This window comes from Microplitis demolitor, chromosome 5, assembly GCF_026212275.2.
Source record: "Microplitis demolitor isolate Queensland-Clemson2020A chromosome 5, iyMicDemo2.1a, whole genome shotgun sequence".
Taxonomy (NCBI): domain Eukaryota; kingdom Metazoa; phylum Arthropoda; class Insecta; order Hymenoptera; family Braconidae; genus Microplitis; species Microplitis demolitor.
The window spans coordinates 796,130-812,978 of NC_068549.1; the positions used below are offsets into that span (position 1 = coordinate 796,130).

A 16,849-nucleotide genomic window follows, 5' to 3' on the forward strand; every position below is an offset into this window, starting at 1 on the left:
AAATATATTTCATTTAAATTATATAATTTAAATCAAAGGAAATTTAGTCTGCTGGAATTTAAATAATTCTTTGAATACTACAGAAAAAAGGTTTCGTAAGAGTGGAAAAAATTAATTGCCGTGAAAAATTCGTTTTCGCTCCAAAAAAATTATTGTTTTCAATTCATAATCCAAAAATTTTATTTTTTTCTGTTTACTGAAAACTCTTTCAGTACTGATTGAAGTATTAATTACTGTTAAAATAAAATGTCCTTTAATTAAAAATTTTTTATTTTTAAATTATTTCAGCTTGTCAAGTTTAAAAACTGACAAAAATTAAATTTTTCCATGGGAAATATTAAATTGGCGCGAAAAAAATTTTTCAAACGCCATCTGCAGCTCTGACATTTGAAATCTCCAGAAACTGGAACTGTCATGGCGTGTTTTTGTTATTGACATATAAAAATATGGAGTGGTGATTTGTAACATATCATCATGTATTTTGTACTAGTTTATAAATATATAAATTAATGGCGATAACTTGCGATACCGGGGATTAAAAAATGACACAGTAAAAATTTCCAAGCATCAGGAATAAAATTACCAGAATGAATTCTTATACATGGGAGCGTATAACCTCTCTGGAGAAAAAAAATTTGAAACTGTGTCGATTGTGTGGTAAAAATTCACAAAATTACATTGACGTATTAAATAACGAAGGGACTGAAAAAAAATTATGTCTCAAAACACTTTCATGTCTTCAAATAAACGTAAGTAGTTATTTTCCTTAAATTAATTTTACTCGATTAAAATTTTATCAATAATAATAATAATTCAAATTTAATTTTAGATATCAGATCAAGATATTCTGCCGAAAATAATTTGCGTAAATTGTTGTGAGAAACTAGATAATTTTTATGAATTTTTAAAACAAGCTGCCGAAGTACAAACATATCTTAGTAACATTTATCAGCATTCTGAAAGTGAAATAAATATTGATGACAATAGAATAATAATAATAAAATATAATCCTGTTGATATTTATCAAGAGCAACAGGGAGCAGACGTTGTCATTAATTTGAATCTTGATCAAGGAGTTGATTTCAATGATCTAAATCATGAACAAGTCAATAAATTAATTCAAGAGCAATTAAATAATTTAAATCAACAGCAATTAATAAATAATTTAAATTCCGAAGTTGACAATTTAAATCCAGTCGCGATAATAAATAATTTGAATCAAGATCAAGTGACTGTTAATTTAAATCCTGAAGAAATAATTAGTAATTTGAGTCAAGAAAAATTATTGAATAATTTTAATGAAGACGAGGAAGAAATAAATAATTTAAACGAAGAATATGAAAAAATAATAGAGCAAGTCAGTGTTGAATTCAATTCCGTTGGTGATAATCAGCCAAAAGAAGGCGGTAATGAAGAAGAGGAAGAAAAAGGGGAGGAAGATGATGATGGAGTTGAAGACAATGAAGAAGATGAATTTGTTAAATTACAACGGGAAGAAAGATTGAAAAAATTGAAAGAAACTAAAGTTGTTATCAGTCGACTGACCATAACTGAAGCTATCCAAGGATATCCTTGGAAATGTACGCTCTGTGACTCTGGAGTGATCAAGTCTTACAAAGATTTGCAGCATCATTACAAACATAAGCATGACGAGCCGCCTGTTTTTAAATGCATTCACTGCGCGAGGGAGTACAGTCGCTACAGGAGTTTCACTAAACACTTTCTGCTACACGAGGACCCCAAAAGATTCGAGTAATTATTTATTTATTTATTTATATCTCTTCTTGGAGACGGTTAATTGAAATCGGTGTTCCAGGTGCGACGATTGCGGTAAAGTATTTAATTTAAAATCAACTTTGCTGTCGCATACTCTTGTGCACTCGGACAAACGCCCTTACTCCTGTCCCGTGTGTCGGAAGAGATTCAAAAGCGCTCTGACTTTGGCGGTTCATAAAAGACTTCATCTGCCTCAGGAGGGCCGTGACCAGTTCACCTGCGAAATCTGCAAGAAACCGTAAGAAATTTATTTGACTGGGCAAACAGCGGTAATTATTTAGTGTAATTTATTTTTTTAGCTTCTCATCGAAAAAAGCGCTGGAGAATCACGACAAGATGCACGACGGCGTTTATGATTTCATGTGTGACGTCTGTGGGAAATCGTTTTTATCCAAAAGCTCGCTGAGCTATCATTTGTCCAGTCATACTGCTGATAAAAATCATCCTTGTTCCACATGCGGTCGCACTTTTAGAACTGAAGGTCTCCTAAGTAAGTATTTTACTTTTTAATTCGTTTATACTAAAAAAAATGAAATAATTGTAAATAAATATATTTAATTTTATTTAGAAAAGCATTCAGTAACACATTCAGATATTAAAAAACATCGATGTGATACCTGTGGAAAACAATTTAAAGAACGTTGTACTCTAGTCGCGCATACGAGAATTCATACAGGGGAAATGCCATACGAGTGCGAGCATTGCGGCAAAAAATTCCGTTTCGCTGGAATTTTAACGGTAATTATCGAGAGTAATAAATAAATATATTTATTTATTAATTAAAAAAAAAAACAATTCAGGTCCATCGAAGACAACACACAGGAGAACGGCCGTACATTTGCACATTTTGCAAGCGCACATTCACCAACTGGGCGAATTTAAACAAACATATGAAACGTGTCCACAATACAAAGGCCGGAGTTCTGAGAAGAAATTAATTTTATTCATTAAGTAAATAAAGAATGCCAGGAATTAATAACTGAGTAAATAAGTGAGTAATTAAAGGATTTATGTACTATCGAGACTTGATAGCAGACTTAATTAATTAAGGTAATGTTTTTATATATTTATTACTAGATCATAGTCAAGGTGGCCACATTCTCAATCGAACTCGAGCTCTTTATAAATATTTAATTACCGTTTATTTTTTAAATATTTATTGGTAGCAATTAATAAGGAGTTTTTAAAAAATTTAGCTCATTTATCATTTTTTATGGATATATTTTGCGGACAAAGTTCAGTGTTTATTTTTAGTGGCCACTTAATTGATGTTAAACAACGATAGTAGCCAGTAGAATTAGTCAGTATTAATTAAAAATAAAATTATTAATTATGTAGTTTCGCAATTTCATTTTTATTACAAATAAATGTAAGTACGAAGCTTCATAATTGTTATAAATAAAATATAAAATTATAAAAGTTGACCTAGTGGACAAAATAATTTAGAATTGTTTTTAAATAATAACTAGTCAAAAATTTTAATCGCTACATATATGGCATACATATCAATATAAACAAAAAAAAAAAGTAATAAGATAAAACATTTAAAATGTTAATGAATAATTAATTAAAATTACCTAGATTAATAATATTATTATTATTATCACAGAAACAATCCATCGCGGATTTTAATAACTAATTTTAGACTTATTGTCTTTTTTATAATCTAGTCATTTACATTTTTATATTTATATCTATACTTGAAATTGTATTTATATTTTTTTTAAAATAATAATTCAGTTAAACTGAAGTATTTAAGGCAATAGTGATTTGTTAATTTATAAATCTTCCAAATGAAATAAAAAAGTTATTATTGAATAATTTAAAATTACGTGTTTTCATTAACACAAAGTGTCTTTTTATCGCTGGTCTCTTGATTGCTGTCATTATTTATCAGTCTCAGTGCATGGGAGCTCGATGGCCGTTCATATTTACAAATAACCGCGTACATGTCGCCGCCCAGTCTCAACGCGAGCCAACGATTTTTTATAACAGCCAATTTCAGACACTCGCATTTCATTTTCGCGTACAAATTTGTGTGCAGTGTCCTGCCCATCCCCTCGATCACAACCAAGTCGACATTGTGTTTTACCATCGCCATACATAAATCCAAATTTAATCGGCTGTTGATAAACAATTAAATTAATTATTTTTTTTTTTAAGTACTTCATTTAAATTTAAAAATTACCTGAGGTCCAGGCAAGGCCCAGCTTGCGCTGTCTCCATCGCCATCAGCCGATTTTCCTTCAACGCGTACTTTATGTCCTTACTAATTTTACCTGCGTCGCGTAAAATAATCAGTAGCTCAGGATAAGTGACGTCATTCAAAGCCGGCATTGAATTCGCGCACAAAATAACTTTGGTACCACGTTGGAGTAAATCTCTTACGAAGGGAAGTATTCCAAGAACTATATCAACTCCGCTGTTGTCAACGAATATCGCCGCACATTTATGAGGCGGGTCTTGTTCGAGTCTCGTTATCCAATCGTCTAAATTGTCTTGTAGCCATGGCCTGTCTGTAATTTTATTTTTAATTTTAAAATGGGATTTATTTAAAAAAAAAAGTTGAAGCTGTCAGTAATTTTACCTGGAATTTTATTCTGAGCATCTTCAAACCGAAATTTTGTTGACTCCATAATATCAGCAACTTCTTGGGCTCCCCAATCAAAAATATTACCAGCCAAAACTCCTAAAATTAAGTCACTAATTTTTTCAGCTCCTGCTAATTTATCTAAAACATCTAGACGTTGTTCTAAAAAATTTAGCGCCTCTTCATTTTCATTTTTTTTCAACTAAAATAATTAAATTAAAATCTCTAATTAATTCAAGTAAATAAAAAAATTAAAAACAAAACTTTTTACCTCGAAATAAGGGTCCGGAAAATCAAATTCTTTCATGCAGTGCTCGATGGTGTCCAATAGAGTTCTGACAGTCAAAGTTCCGTATGCACTGGAAAAGTAATTAATAATTAATGACTAAGTTTGCAGAAATTAAGTAAACACGCCTTTTTATTGAACACACTTACAATGGTTGTAGATGCAAGTAATGAAGACGATTTACGTATTTTTCTTTGAGTTTGCTGGCACGGTCCTTGGCAGTGGGGCTCTGGGGCTGACTGTGAATAGCACGAGCTACGAATTTGTCGACTGACTCCTCAAAACACTGGAGCCAGTAGTCCCGAGCTTCTTTGTCCTGGGCCAGGTCCGTGGTGTCAGGGTTGTAAGAGACCGGGTCAGTAAGAAGTGGGCAGAAGCTCACAGCGTTCTCTGCCCTGTCTATTTCCAGTTGGTCGACTTTTATTCCCAAGTCAGTGGCTACTGAATCTTTGAATCCTGATGACCCGGCGTAATTTTCTAACCAACTGTAAGAGTTTGCTTGTTCAGTACCGTATAAAAATGCTCCTATTGCACCGAGGTAGCCTTCATGACGTAGAAATAATGGTTTTACTTTACCCTAAATAAAAATTTGTAAAAAAATCAAAGTCATTTTATTTAAAATTAAAAAAAAAAACACTTACGTGAGACCAATATTTGATAGCAAATGAAATAGAATGCATGGAAAGAGGATGATTTCTCAAAAAATAACCACCGAAATAAACTTTATCCATGTTATGAATAGAAGCATAGAGACTAGCAATCTGTCCAATGTCATTGCTGATCATAAACAGCAAACTCCTGGCAATGTCAGCCTCGGAAAAGTTATGCGGCCCCGGGATCGTATTGCAGGACATCGTCTTCCCAAAAGAAGAGGCTATTAAATCTCCCGACAGTCCCTGCGACGAATAATCTCCGCCATAAATATCTTTGACGAGCATGTCTACGTTCCTGTGATCTCCTCTCTCTGCTAGTTCCAGCAGTTCATCGAAACCCTAGACCAATAGATTGAATTTATCACCAATCATCAGTATTAGTATGAATTATAGTGATCATGTTAAAAATTTACTTTAGCTTTAGTTAATAATGAACCAAGACCCCAGTATGTACCGCCACCAGTAGCAGTACCACCGACTCGCTCAAACTCTTCTTCAGATTGTACTTTTAAAATGCTGACACCGCTTCCGATATTGACTAGTAAATATGGGAATATATTGGGTCCAGCTTTTTCAAATTTATACTCGGGATTACCGTGACGTTCAAATTCAAATGACTCGCACGGAATATTTTTTAATAAAAAATTACAGCCTTTTATCAAACATGAAATTTCATCTTCTTTGTCAACTCTATAAATAAATAAATTAATTTAATTAGTACACTTCCTGAAAAATATTCCATTAAAAAATAAAAATAAATTGCTTGTGATTAAAAAATAAAAAAATAGGAAATATTTTAATTAAAAAAAAAGAAAATTAATGGCTGGTACTTTCAATATAAAATAAATATATGTGACGTACAGTAAACCTAATTTTGATTGAATAGACTTTGAATATTTAAAAGCACCGCCTCCAGTAACTTTAATACTTTTTCCTTGAAAACGTTCAGCATTAACAAGATTTTCTTTTACAAAATCCAGACAATTTTCAATATGACGAGTTTCAAATTTAACAAAATGAAGCCGTGAGCCTTCTTGCAGCTTGTAGGTTATCAGTTCACTGCTGTCATTATTTAATTCTTCGTTATCATACAACGCTTTCCGATAACTTATTGTCGAATAATACGCAATTTTTGTCAAAGACAATCCTGTGAAATTTTTTAAAATTTTATTTACTAAAAAAAGTCCAACGTAACCTACAATTTACTTTTCTTTGATAGTTTTATTAATTAATTAATAAGTTTGTAAATTAATTATGTCAATATCTCACCAATGTCGATGGCGAAATTTTGAGCGTTTTTTAAATTTGCAAATACTTCAACAGCTGCTGGAAGTTTAATACTTTTTGGGTGCAATTCTTTATCATCAATCTCTGCCATTTTTTATCACAAACTGGAATTTTAGGTTTTGTTAAATAATTACTGTTTACTTTTTTCTATATATTATCATATTTTATATATAAATTCATTTTTACTTTTAAAATCTTGATAAATATTTTTTCTTTAGTAACTTGTCAATTTTTTAAATTCAAAAACACGAACAGCTGTTGCATACATATATATATTTATATATGTGTATATGTATACATAATATATGAATGACAGTTATATATTTTTTATAAATATAAAAAAATATTATGTAATAATAATTAGTTATTAGTTAAGAAATTTTTTATTATAAAAAAATATTTACACTTTACAAAATTACATTAAATTTATAAAAATAAAATCAAGCAGCTTTTGGAGTTTTTATTTTAGATGGAGACAATTTAAATTTGTTACTTTTTAATAAATTATAAGAATTGTATTTACAATAATCTTCGGATAAAAATGGAATATAAAATGCACGGAAGAATGGATGAGATCTAGAATAAATAAATAAATAAATATATACGTCTGCTACATTCATACTCATATTGTTATCAATAATTGTCATATTAATTAATTTTAATAGTTACTTACGCTGATGAATCTAAAAATTTAGCTGATTTAATTATAGTAAAATTATCAGTTTGTTTTGAATAATTTGGTTCTAATTCTGTTTCAACACCAGTATCTAAATCTAGTATAAAATGACACTTGTCAATGTCAAACTAAAAATAAATAAACATATACATTAATAAGAAAAAAAAATTAAAATAAAATCACAAATTAATATCTTACATAACGAGAAGGCTCTTCTCTATTTAAATCATTGAAATTTTCCTGTATGACACTGGTCCCGTTGGGATGATTCAAGAATGCTTGGGGTAGCTGTCCTTTGAACTCAGACCTGAGATACTGGAGCCGCCAGTTGTTTGTCGGGAAGAAAAAGCTCCCGGGAAACCGGTACCACTCCTTGCCTACGCAGAAGTTTATGTTGATGTCATCAGGAACCTGTCCCTCGCTGCCCAGCTTGTTGGCCTCCATCATCACCTCCAGCGGGGCGTAGTACCCGTTGAAGAGCGCGAACGATCGCGATACTCCGGCTAAACTCGTTACGATGAAGACCAAGACCATTATGTGGGAGGTTCCTCGCAAGTAGTGCGATACCTGCTTCAAAGGTTTTATTTGCGTGCGGACAAAGAAATATAGTTTTTGTATAACGTCCACTGTTATTGCACCAGCTAAACATATCATTGGATATATTGGGAACAAAAATCGTTCTTCCTAAAATAAATAAATTAATTATCGCATCTACTCTTGATTTTTTAGTGTAAATAATTAATTACTTTATGTGGCTGCATAAACATGACAATTATCCAGAGATAAAGCGGCGACAGTGAATACCAATATGGCAAACAATATTTATTTCTAGGTTTCGCTGGTACAATTGCCCATGATAAAACCTATAGAATAAAATAATCAATTAATTGTACTAATTATTAATCGATTATTTAATTAATAAAAAATTCACCAATGCAAGAGGTGTAAATAGCGCGGCAATGAATATAAAATTAAAATTCAAAAATCCATTGATGAAATAGTAACTGATTGGTTCAGTTCCGTATAAATCAGGACCGTGACTGGTAAATACATTGTAAACAATTAAATTAATTGGAGCAATTACTAGTTTTCCATAGTAAACAGAATCAATCCAAATCATGGGTATCAAAATTACTGCGGCAGATATTATTGTCCAGTTGATAAATCTTGACCACTCTTGCCGTCTTATCAACAAATCGATGACTATCGGTACCCTGTAAATTTTAATCGTTTAATTGAATAATTTAATTTCAGTGGGTTGGTTAATGAGGAAATTAATTACCCGAGTAATGCAACAAATGGCCAGCCGAGTAATGATGATATTGCGGTTGCGAATATCGCTAGTTCGTATTTACGCGCGTACCAGGCTGATATTGCTGCTGTACTGACATACCTAAAAATTTTAATTTTAATCATTAATTTTATAAATTAAATGGGGTGCGAAAATAAATTTACATTGAAAATGATGACGGAAGAAATGCAGCACTTGATATAAACATTCCAGAGCTTGATATTAAAAATACTAATGTAAGACGTGCGACATGAACTCCAAATTCTTTGCAAACATTCCTGGAATAATTTAATTTAATTATTAAATGATTTATTAATTGAGCAAATGACCGGGAAAAAAGATTTCAAATCTACATTGCGGACAACAGATCCGTCAATTAAAATTCCTATAAATTTCCTTGGATCTGATTATTAAAAGATCCAGTAAATTGCAGGACGGGCCTGTAGATTTTCATTATTTTTTCCCGGATGTATAAAAAAAACTTACTGATAAAAGTAAACCTCTGATAGCGCGCATCCGATGGAAAGAATGCAGCGGATGAAATAAAAAACTAAAATAGGATTTGGTTCAAATAAGTAGCAGTAAAATTTAGCCGGTACCAAATGAATTAATAAGTATGTGTAGGAACGCAGTGCGAACTCTGGACTGTACTCCCAGGTTTGTTGTCCTGTTCCGTACAGTAAATAGTGACTCTGAAATAATAAATTTATAATTTAATGAGACTTTTAATTAAATAATATGAAATAAAACAGGTACCGGTTCCCAGTAATTAAATGTTTCATCGCAGTCGCTTATGTAGCTCCAGATTGCAGAACAGAATCTCGCTGACAGCAACAATTTGAATGCTGTGTCACCACCAGGATAAATAAGACCCATATCTGAGGTTGCTACATCATCAGTCCTAGAATTTATTTTTTATTATTGTTATTGATAAATAATTTAGTAAATGTATGACTTTGAAAGATGGAAAGTGAGGTTAGTTTGTGTTGGAAAATTTAATTTTATTAAACAAATTGAGTTTGTTATTATTCTATTACTTGAGATAATTAAATTAAAATAAATATATAAGTGATAAATTTACTTGGATATTTTTTTTTCATTAGTTTTCTTAAAGTTCTTTTTATTTATAGAATTTTGTCTTGGACGTTGACGTGGCGGCATTTTATTGATTTTAAAAATGGCGGGAAAGTTTTGGATTTGAATAAAAAATTTTACGCGGGCTGTGGTTTTGAATTTTAATCGATTATCGAGTTGCTATGGCGTTTAATTTGTTGATATTTGGATTGAAATGAGTATATATATATTTAGTTAATGAATATAAAGAATTTTTATATATAATTTAAATAAAAATGGATATCGAACCTAAATATACATTTGTTTCATTGACAGATATAAATAATTACGGATTTAATGATAAAGACACACAAGAATTATTTAAAAAATGGTAAATATTTTAATTGATATAGTAATTAATAAAAGTATCAGGATTTTTAAAGAAATTTTTGTATAAAATATTTTTTTTTAATTTTAAATTTTAAGCTGAGATTATTTCAGGGGAATGAATTTGAGCTGTCAGAATTTTTTATTCAATGAAAAATTTCATCCTTACCATAAATATAATTTAGCTGAGGTAATTAAATATTAATTAAAATTTTCTCATTAACATTAAATGATAAAAAATTTCTAGGAATTTTTCAAAAACCCGGAAGTGGCAGGAAAATTGAAGATATGGAATAACAATGAGTTCAAAGAATCTTACGATACTTTGGCAAGTGAAGTTGAAGTTAAACAGATTCCCTGTTCAATTGTGAGCATGGCTTTCTTTGATAAACTGAAAAACCCTGATAACAATATTGTATATGCGTCAGGAAATATTCACCAGAAGTATGACGATTTCATTGATGGAATTTTAGTCCCTAATAATTTGAGAGCTTTAAGTATTTTTAATTAATTTGTTATCTTTAGGCACAAGCTCGTGAATTAATCATAGAAACAAATCTAGTAGCAGAGTCTTAGTCACTTGGTTAATTGATTAGTTAATTAATAAAAACTACTTATTACAGATGCTATTAGATGAAGAATCCAATGAATACAATCTCTATTCCCAAAATGAGCGGAGTGAATTTATATTTAAATTATTCCAATTATTAGTTCTTGGGGGTGAATATTGTCAGTATGAAGATACCCTAGATAAATATTTAGAAACTACTAAAATACTCTACAAAGATTTGGTGAGGTAAAAATTCCGTCTCATTAATTAATTAATTTAAATTATCATTGTTTTATAAATCTACTGAAATTTTGGTTTTATCGGCTTTCAAACTTAAAAAACTCACAAAATATCGAGCTGACATGAAAATTGATAAGAACATTTTTTGTAGGAAATTAAATTTCCTACAAAAAAGGTCTCTATAATTTTTTCCGTAAAGTCATTAGTTTAAAAGATATTTAAAAAAAATATCTGTTAACTTTTTTCCAGAATTCAAAAACAAGAAAGCGATAGTAATTTTTTGATAAGGACGATTGTTCTTGAAGTTGTTGCAAAAAAAAATAACGTAGCATATTTTCCTCGGAAGCCAGAGCACAAACAAAACGTCGGATTTTTATTAATTGACCCAATTAACCGGGAAATAAAAACAATACTCCATCAATACGGCAATCAGTGAGCGGAAATTTCAAAATTATCAACAATCAAGTACTGAAAATTACTTTTTTTATTCAAAGATTTTTTTTACAAGTAGATACTTAGATTAAAAAATCTGTGCATTGTAGTTTAGAGTAGAAATTTAATTATTACAATCATTAAGTCAATCAACACTTAGAATATTTTTAATTATCTTACAATTAATTTATAGAGATTCATTATTTCAAACTAATATCATGAACTGAGATTTTTTTAGTGAGATTTCTATTCATTTCCTAAAATAATGATAATTAATTTTAATCATTATTTACATGAAGTAATTAATAATTAATGATCGTGTAATTGGCACGCAAAAGTGAATTGTCGCATCTCAAAAATCGCTGACGTAAAATCACATATAAATTTTTTTATACACAAAGGGAAGGCAAAACTCCTTTCCCAGCATAAAATGCATTCAGTCTAATAGTAATTAATTAAGTAATAAATAAAGAATCACAATAAATATCAACAAGATTTTAAAATAAAATTAATTTCTACAGTAACAGTATTTTCGTAAATGGAAAAATTCATTTTCTACGCATCTTGCTTGCGTTCCGTATTTATTTATCCTGCTGACATGAGAAATCTGTAATTTAAATAATAATTGTAAGTCAAAAAAATTCAATGTATGAGTGAAGGTTGGGCAGAACGGGAATTTATAAAATAAAAAATTACCTTAGCAGTAAAAATATTTTTTTCAATATTATGATCAATGCTGGCTTCAAAAATTCCCCCACCGGGTGATAATTTAACTTTTATCTGATAAATTTCATTGGTCACGTGGGTCTTGGCACTAAAGTCTCCAATGAATCCGTCTTTGTCACTCGACTTTTCAAAGTTCAATAAACCCTTTGTGGGAATTAATTTTGCCGCCCACATAATCTCCTCTAGCTTGAGGACTTCGCAAATGTCTCTGTGCTCCTGAGTATAAGAGTTCAAAAATTTTACAAAACTGAGCGCGGCCTCGACCACGGTGTTGTTGCTCGTCGAAATTTCTTGCCATGTTAGACAAGCACACCAGTGTGGCTCAATGAAAGCGTCTGCACACGTTCTGTCCGCGGGAATTTTGTCAAACAGACTGACGTCCCGCTGCCCGATGTCAGCATCTTTCGGAGTCTCCATTTTTAATATTCTTTCGAGAGTTTTGTGGATATCGAAGGGCGTTGATAAGCGACGTGTGTTGTAGACGAAGTTCGCGTAAGCACGCGGGTGGACTTGTTTGAACCAGGGCGGGAATATAAATGCGAAGAACGGCAGCCTCTCTTCCTGTTTTCCCGCGACGGTGTTGCGTATTTTAGCGAATCTGTGTCCGTGATCGCTCATTAATATCATTATCGTATTGTTCAAGTGTCCTCGGTCCTGCATGATCTTTATCCACTTCAATAAATCATTATCAGCGACCCCGATATCGTTGTACGAGTCATGGGACAGCTCGCCGTGAAACCCGAATATAAATTTCGGCTTGTCGCGATAGACTTCATATATATTTTTAATGTAATCCATCATGATAACGTGCCGTGGAATCCCGCCCATGCAGAATTTCTTCGAGTATTTGAAGTACGGCTCAGCTGCTAAATAATATGTGCGCATGTAGTGATGAGTCGGCTGCTCTTTGAAGCCTTTGAGACGGTAAGTAAACGTGCCGATGTGATGAACGTCTTCCATAAATCCGGTTATGTAACCGCTGTCTTTGTATTTATTCCAGATCATCGGGTAGACATCGACGTAATTTGCCTGTGAGCCCATTCGCTTCCGAGTTTCTGGAAGTTCAAGCTCTATTTTACCGGTAAGAATTGGTATCAAGGCTTGGGGCGTTCCGTCCCCGATTATGTTGTAGCCCTCAAGTACTTGGGCGTTAAGCGACTGCTTTATGTACTGATAAGTCTTGGGAAGTTTTCTGATAAATGTGTTGCGAGATAAAGAGTCGAACCCGAACATAAGGACATTTAAATTTAAACCGCCTTCGGGTACATTTTCCCAGGCTATTGTTTTTTTTATCTCTGGGTCTTCTTTTACACCAGCCAGGATACTGTGCCATCTAATAAATAAAATTGATATTTTAAATTAAGATAACTTGTTAAATAATGAGTTTACATGAAAACTTGTAATGAAATTTTTTGTAGAGAATTAAATTTCCTACAAAAAATGTATCTATAATTTTTTCCATAAGTTCAATAGTTTCACAGATATTTTCATTTAAACAAATTAAAAAAAAAATTGTTAATTAATAAAATAAAAAATTCTAGCCCCTATAAATTTGTACTTAAAAAAATTACTTACTGATTACCAATTTTAGATTCGCATTTAACGTCAACAAAATCACTATAACGTAAAATATACGAGTCTTCAGATTCACGTGGCTCAGTAAGACGTACAGTATAATCGTCTACGCGTAAAATTTCTGCAACAAAAAAATCCTTGTCACTTTTAATTACCCACTCAACCAATCAATTAATTACTAAATTAAAAATAAATTACCACTGAAGGCACAAGTAATTGGACCGTAACGTTCGCGGGCCCGTTTTTGAATAAAAACCCGCGAACCCTCGACAGTAACCCAGTCTTCAGGTGAACACTGAAGCGGCGGCACATCGTGGATAAATTTCAAAATCTCCGGGTTGTTCACCTCCAGTTCAGGAAGTTTGCAAGCCTCCACCCCGTCCTCTGTGTATTTTTTCTGCTTACTCGAGTCTCTTATCAGCTGGGAAATGTGCATCCTATGGAAAAGTCATCATTACTCCTGATATCCATTATCCACAATTACAATAAATACTAATTAAAATACTCACAGCTTGTCACTGTTAGACAGATCATTGTCATTAAAATTTAACTCCGATTTGAGTACTTGCACCACACAGTAAACAAATGCCGCGAGTAAGATCACAACAGTAATACGTTTTAAATAGCATGAGGCTATTCTTATCATTTTTATTGATTTACTTCCCCCTTTTCTTATGTCAAATACTAATAGATTCATTAATTAATCACCTGTCAGTAATTTATTTAAAAATTTTGAAAAACCCCGCCGCGATTTTTTGACTCGTGAACTTGCATAAAAAATTTTATTTTAATTTTAATTACTCATGTAGTCGCGCTATATATCACAGAATGTGTAATAAATATTTTTAAATAACGATAAATAAGAGGCGGATGCCGCTATCGAAGATTAAAAATTAGAGTATAGATTTTTTTAACTCAAATACTAAATTTATTTAAAAATTTTTTTTTGTATTTTTCCAGCACGACCTCGGTGACTGATAAATTATTAAATTATTTTGCGTGACTACTCTATAATAATTGCCGCTGAATTATGCAAGTGCGGTAAATAACAATCATAAAAAAAAAAACAAATGACGGAATAGAAGACAATAAAATTTAATATTTTTATTATTCACCGAGCAGCTTAGTTACAATTTAAATTTTAAATGCACTTACTATATAATAGTGAGGTGAAAATATTAAGTACTTAAAAAGACATGTATGATTTAGTAATAAAACCGTTATCAGTTCATGGTTAATAAAAATATTGAGTAAAAAAAATTTTTAATTTACAAGCTGCACTGATTTCACATGGTAATATTATTCAAGGAAACTCAATCATGACTTTGTACTTTACTATAAATAAATATACACTACAGCAGCAACAATAATTTTCAGTGATAACTTTAATGCTTCGCGTTCGCGGATCAAAAAAAATCAAGTGGGTGATAACTGAAAACCCGTGCCGGCGAACATTTGGGCAGACACAGATTGCAACAAATTATTTATATACTTATATACATATAAGTATAAATATATATTATACCAAAATATCTTGTTTGCGATATATGTGACGATGTTTTTTACACTAATGTATAAAACGTCTACGAATCGCGGCTGCGTCGGTTTCGCGCCGCCGTACAGAATAAAATGCATTTTAACTACGGCGTGTATATCAATACCATTGACGGATCTATGAGCATGTGTGGTGTGGATGTAGATATATGTGATGTATGTATAAATATATATTCTATGTGCATGCGGATGAATAGATTTTTATGCACATCTGTTCAACATATATGTATACATATATGAATGTATGTACGTATATATGTATAATTATGTAATTGTGTATGGAAAAGTGGATTACTCATAAACCCTGACTATGAGGGTCGTGTACAAAACTCGTTTAGAAAATACTTCCCCTTTATTGTAGCAGTTGTTATTATTATTTATTTTTTTTATGCAGTGTCAGCAAAAAAGAAAAAAAAATTTATGTCTTATTTATTGTTCGGGCGAAAAATAGAAAAATATTTGAATTTACTATGGAAATTTTTCAAATTTATTTGGCGGGAAAATTAAAAAGTCATTTTTATCAATTTTTTTAAAAAGAAATTTACTTAATATGAAAACTTGTACATCAGGGGTAAAATAAAATACTAAAATTATTTTTACAGGAATTTTTTAATTTTAAAAAATATGAATTTTATATAAAAAACCATAAGAATTTTTTTTTAGAAAATTAAAATTATTCGCTTTAAGACTGGAATCCGCAGATGATTAGAATATTAACTTCAATGGTACGTTTTGTGTCTATGGTAGACTTCCAATCAAGTGTACAAACACTGGATTATTTTCATTACATGTCAATTTCACTAGGGTCAATTACCGTATTGGCACCTCGCGTCTCCATTATCTGTAATAAAAGCGAATTGGAGATGATCGTCCATGTCTTTATTATTTGTACTGGTACTGCATCATACCCTCTGTATTTATCACACAGCCATGATAAGAAAAAATTTTTAACTATTTTTCTTTTATTTTTTTGCCCTGGCCGAGAATCGAACCCTGCTCTTCCATAGATGAGTTTTTGCTTCAGGCGATCTCGTCATAGTCTCCTACAAAATTTAAATTTTAGAATTTATATCAGAAAATTTATGACATTTCTTTTTTAGATAATCAAATTTTACTGCAATTAAAAATAAATAAAAAAAAAAATATTTTATATTATTTTTACTGACAAAAAAAAGTCATCGGCCTTTTTTGACATCAGTAAGTTATTGTTGTTTGAATAACACGAATAAAAAATATTTTTATGGCACAGTTGAATTATTTTTTTTTAATTTAACAATACATATGTCATTCAAATTGACATTTGATAATAAATGGTAAAAAAATTGACTTCCATCAGAAACTTATTAGAGCAGTTAAAAATAATCCAAGCTTGTAATTCAAAAAAATAATTGATAATCGTAATACTAAAGTTTATAATTATTTTATTAGGAAAAATTATTGACGTTTACCAATAAACAAACAATTATTAAGTTATCACAAGTAAAATTTATTGAAAATTTTATTTATCCAAGTGTTGAAATTAATCGTACGTAGAAAAAAAAATACCATTCAAAATAAGTATAAATAGAGAGGATCCATCAAAATTTTTTTCATTTTCAATTTTATTCTCCAAACAAATTTATTTATTTATTCAAAATGTACTGTCAATTATTTTTTGCTACACTCTTACTCGGTGTTTTCATTCATGGACAAGTAAGTGAACACTCAGGTATTTTGCTTAGTTTATTTTAATTTAAAATTGAATACTATAAGGTCAATCCAGCCCCTGTGGAT

General features: G+C 30.9%; 5 protein-coding genes across 7 annotated transcripts; 2 read left to right on the forward strand and 3 right to left on the reverse strand.

The window, feature by feature from the left end:
• Nucleotides 1–411: 411 nt before the first annotated feature.
• Nucleotides 412–3,198, forward strand: LOC103569204 (zinc finger protein 660-like). 3 transcript variants are annotated; one of them, XR_008403771.1, is made up of 7 exons: nt 412–749; nt 830–1,752; nt 1,817–2,014; nt 2,058–2,266; nt 2,345–2,514; nt 2,577–2,767; nt 2,854–3,198. XR_008403771.1 is itself a non-coding variant. In XM_053739499.1 (6 exons), the coding sequence occupies exons 1-6, from the start codon at nt 588–590 to the stop codon at nt 2,712–2,714; spliced, it is 1,800 nt and encodes a 599-aa protein (XP_053595474.1). In that variant the 5' UTR covers nt 412–587; the 3' UTR covers nt 2,715–3,198. The 3 variants fall into 3 exon arrangements, 2 of the variants coding, with proteins under 2 accessions (XP_053595474.1, XP_008544604.1); XM_053739499.1 differs by having other exon boundaries at nt 2,577–3,198; XM_008546382.2 differs by having other exon boundaries at nt 2,076–2,266; nt 2,577–3,195.
• Nucleotides 3,199–3,520: 322 nt separating this feature from the next.
• LOC103569205 (4'-phosphopantetheine phosphatase) lies at nt 3,521–6,850 on the reverse strand. Its single transcript, XM_053739498.1, has 10 exons — nt 6,779–6,850; nt 6,575–6,696; nt 6,167–6,452; nt 5,719–5,995; nt 5,294–5,644; nt 4,802–5,229; nt 4,638–4,725; nt 4,364–4,568; nt 3,965–4,292; nt 3,521–3,899 (listed from the first exon to the last, which is right to left on the reverse strand). The coding sequence occupies exons 2-10, from the start codon at nt 6,681–6,683 to the stop codon at nt 3,605–3,607; spliced, it is 2,367 nt and encodes a 788-aa protein (XP_053595473.1). The 5' UTR covers nt 6,684–6,696; nt 6,779–6,850; the 3' UTR covers nt 3,521–3,604.
• A 151-nt stretch (nt 6,851–7,001) lies between these two features.
• LOC103569372 (alpha-1,2-mannosyltransferase ALG9) lies at nt 7,002–9,749 on the reverse strand. The gene is made up of 10 exons (XM_008546656.2): nt 9,641–9,749; nt 9,316–9,460; nt 9,046–9,251; nt 8,724–8,837; nt 8,551–8,661; nt 8,200–8,482; nt 8,015–8,131; nt 7,467–7,952; nt 7,266–7,396; nt 7,002–7,168 (listed from the first exon to the last, which is right to left on the reverse strand). Exons 1-10 carry the CDS (start codon nt 9,718–9,720, stop codon nt 7,033–7,035), a joined length of 1,809 nt encoding a protein of 602 aa, XP_008544878.1. The 5' UTR covers nt 9,721–9,749; the 3' UTR covers nt 7,002–7,032.
• Nucleotides 9,750–9,781: 32 nt separating this feature from the next.
• On the forward strand, nt 9,782–11,262 carry LOC103569207 (cilia- and flagella-associated protein 300). Its single transcript, XM_053739500.1, is given in 6 exon segments — nt 9,782–9,866; nt 9,949–10,003; nt 10,114–10,189; nt 10,247–10,513; nt 10,623–10,795; nt 11,039–11,262. Coding segments are annotated over 6 exon segments (777 nt in total). The 5' UTR covers nt 9,782–9,847; the 3' UTR covers nt 11,226–11,262.
• Nucleotides 11,263–11,465: 203 nt separating this feature from the next.
• LOC103569206 (uncharacterized) lies at nt 11,466–15,203 on the reverse strand. The gene is made up of 5 exons (XM_008546384.3): nt 14,032–15,203; nt 13,721–13,959; nt 13,523–13,643; nt 11,918–13,280; nt 11,466–11,828 (listed from the first exon to the last, which is right to left on the reverse strand). The coding sequence occupies exons 1-5, from the start codon at nt 14,217–14,219 to the stop codon at nt 11,730–11,732; spliced, it is 2,010 nt and encodes a 669-aa protein (XP_008544606.1). The 5' UTR covers nt 14,220–15,203; the 3' UTR covers nt 11,466–11,729.
• Nucleotides 15,204–16,849: the final 1,646 nt, after the last annotated feature.

Coding starts and splice junctions, on each gene's coding strand:
- LOC103569206 (XM_008546384.3), bottom strand. CDS start 14,219: ATGAATCTATTAGTATTTGACATAAGAAAAGGGGGAAGTAAATCAATA. Junction 13,960..14,031: donor CTGTCTAACAGTGACAAGCT/GTGAGTATTTTA, acceptor ACTTTTCCATAG/GATGCACATTTCCCAGCTGA. Junction 13,644..13,720: donor AATTACTTGTGCCTTCAGTG/GTAATTTATTTT, acceptor TTTTTGTTGCAG/AAATTTTACGCGTAGACGAT.
- LOC103569204 (XM_053739499.1), top strand. CDS start 588: ATGAATTCTTATACATGGGAGCGTATAACCTCTCTGGAGAAAAAAAAT. Junction 2,015..2,057: donor TGCGAAATCTGCAAGAAACC/GTAAGAAATTTA, acceptor GTAATTATTTAG/TGTAATTTATTTTTTTAGCT. Junction 2,267..2,344: donor TAGAACTGAAGGTCTCCTAA/GTAAGTATTTTA, acceptor AATTTTATTTAG/AAAAGCATTCAGTAACACAT.
- LOC103569205 (XM_053739498.1), bottom strand. CDS start 6,683: ATGGCAGAGATTGATGATAAAGAATTGCACCCAAAAAGTATTAAACTT. Junction 4,726..4,801: donor TACTTGCATCTACAACCATT/GTAAGTGTGTTC, acceptor TTACTTTTCCAG/TGCATACGGAACTTTGACTG. Junction 4,569..4,637: donor TTCCGGACCCTTATTTCGAG/GTAAAAAGTTTT, acceptor TAATTATTTTAG/TTGAAAAAAAATGAAAATGA.
- LOC103569372 (XM_008546656.2), bottom strand. CDS start 9,720: ATGCCGCCACGTCAACGTCCAAGACAAAATTCTATAAATAAAAAGAAC. Junction 9,252..9,315: donor CATTTAATTACTGGGAACCG/GTACCTGTTTTA, acceptor TTATTATTTCAG/AGTCACTATTTACTGTACGG. Junction 8,838..9,045: donor TCAGAGGTTTACTTTTATCA/GTAAGTTTTTTT, acceptor AAATTATTCCAG/GAATGTTTGCAAAGAATTTG.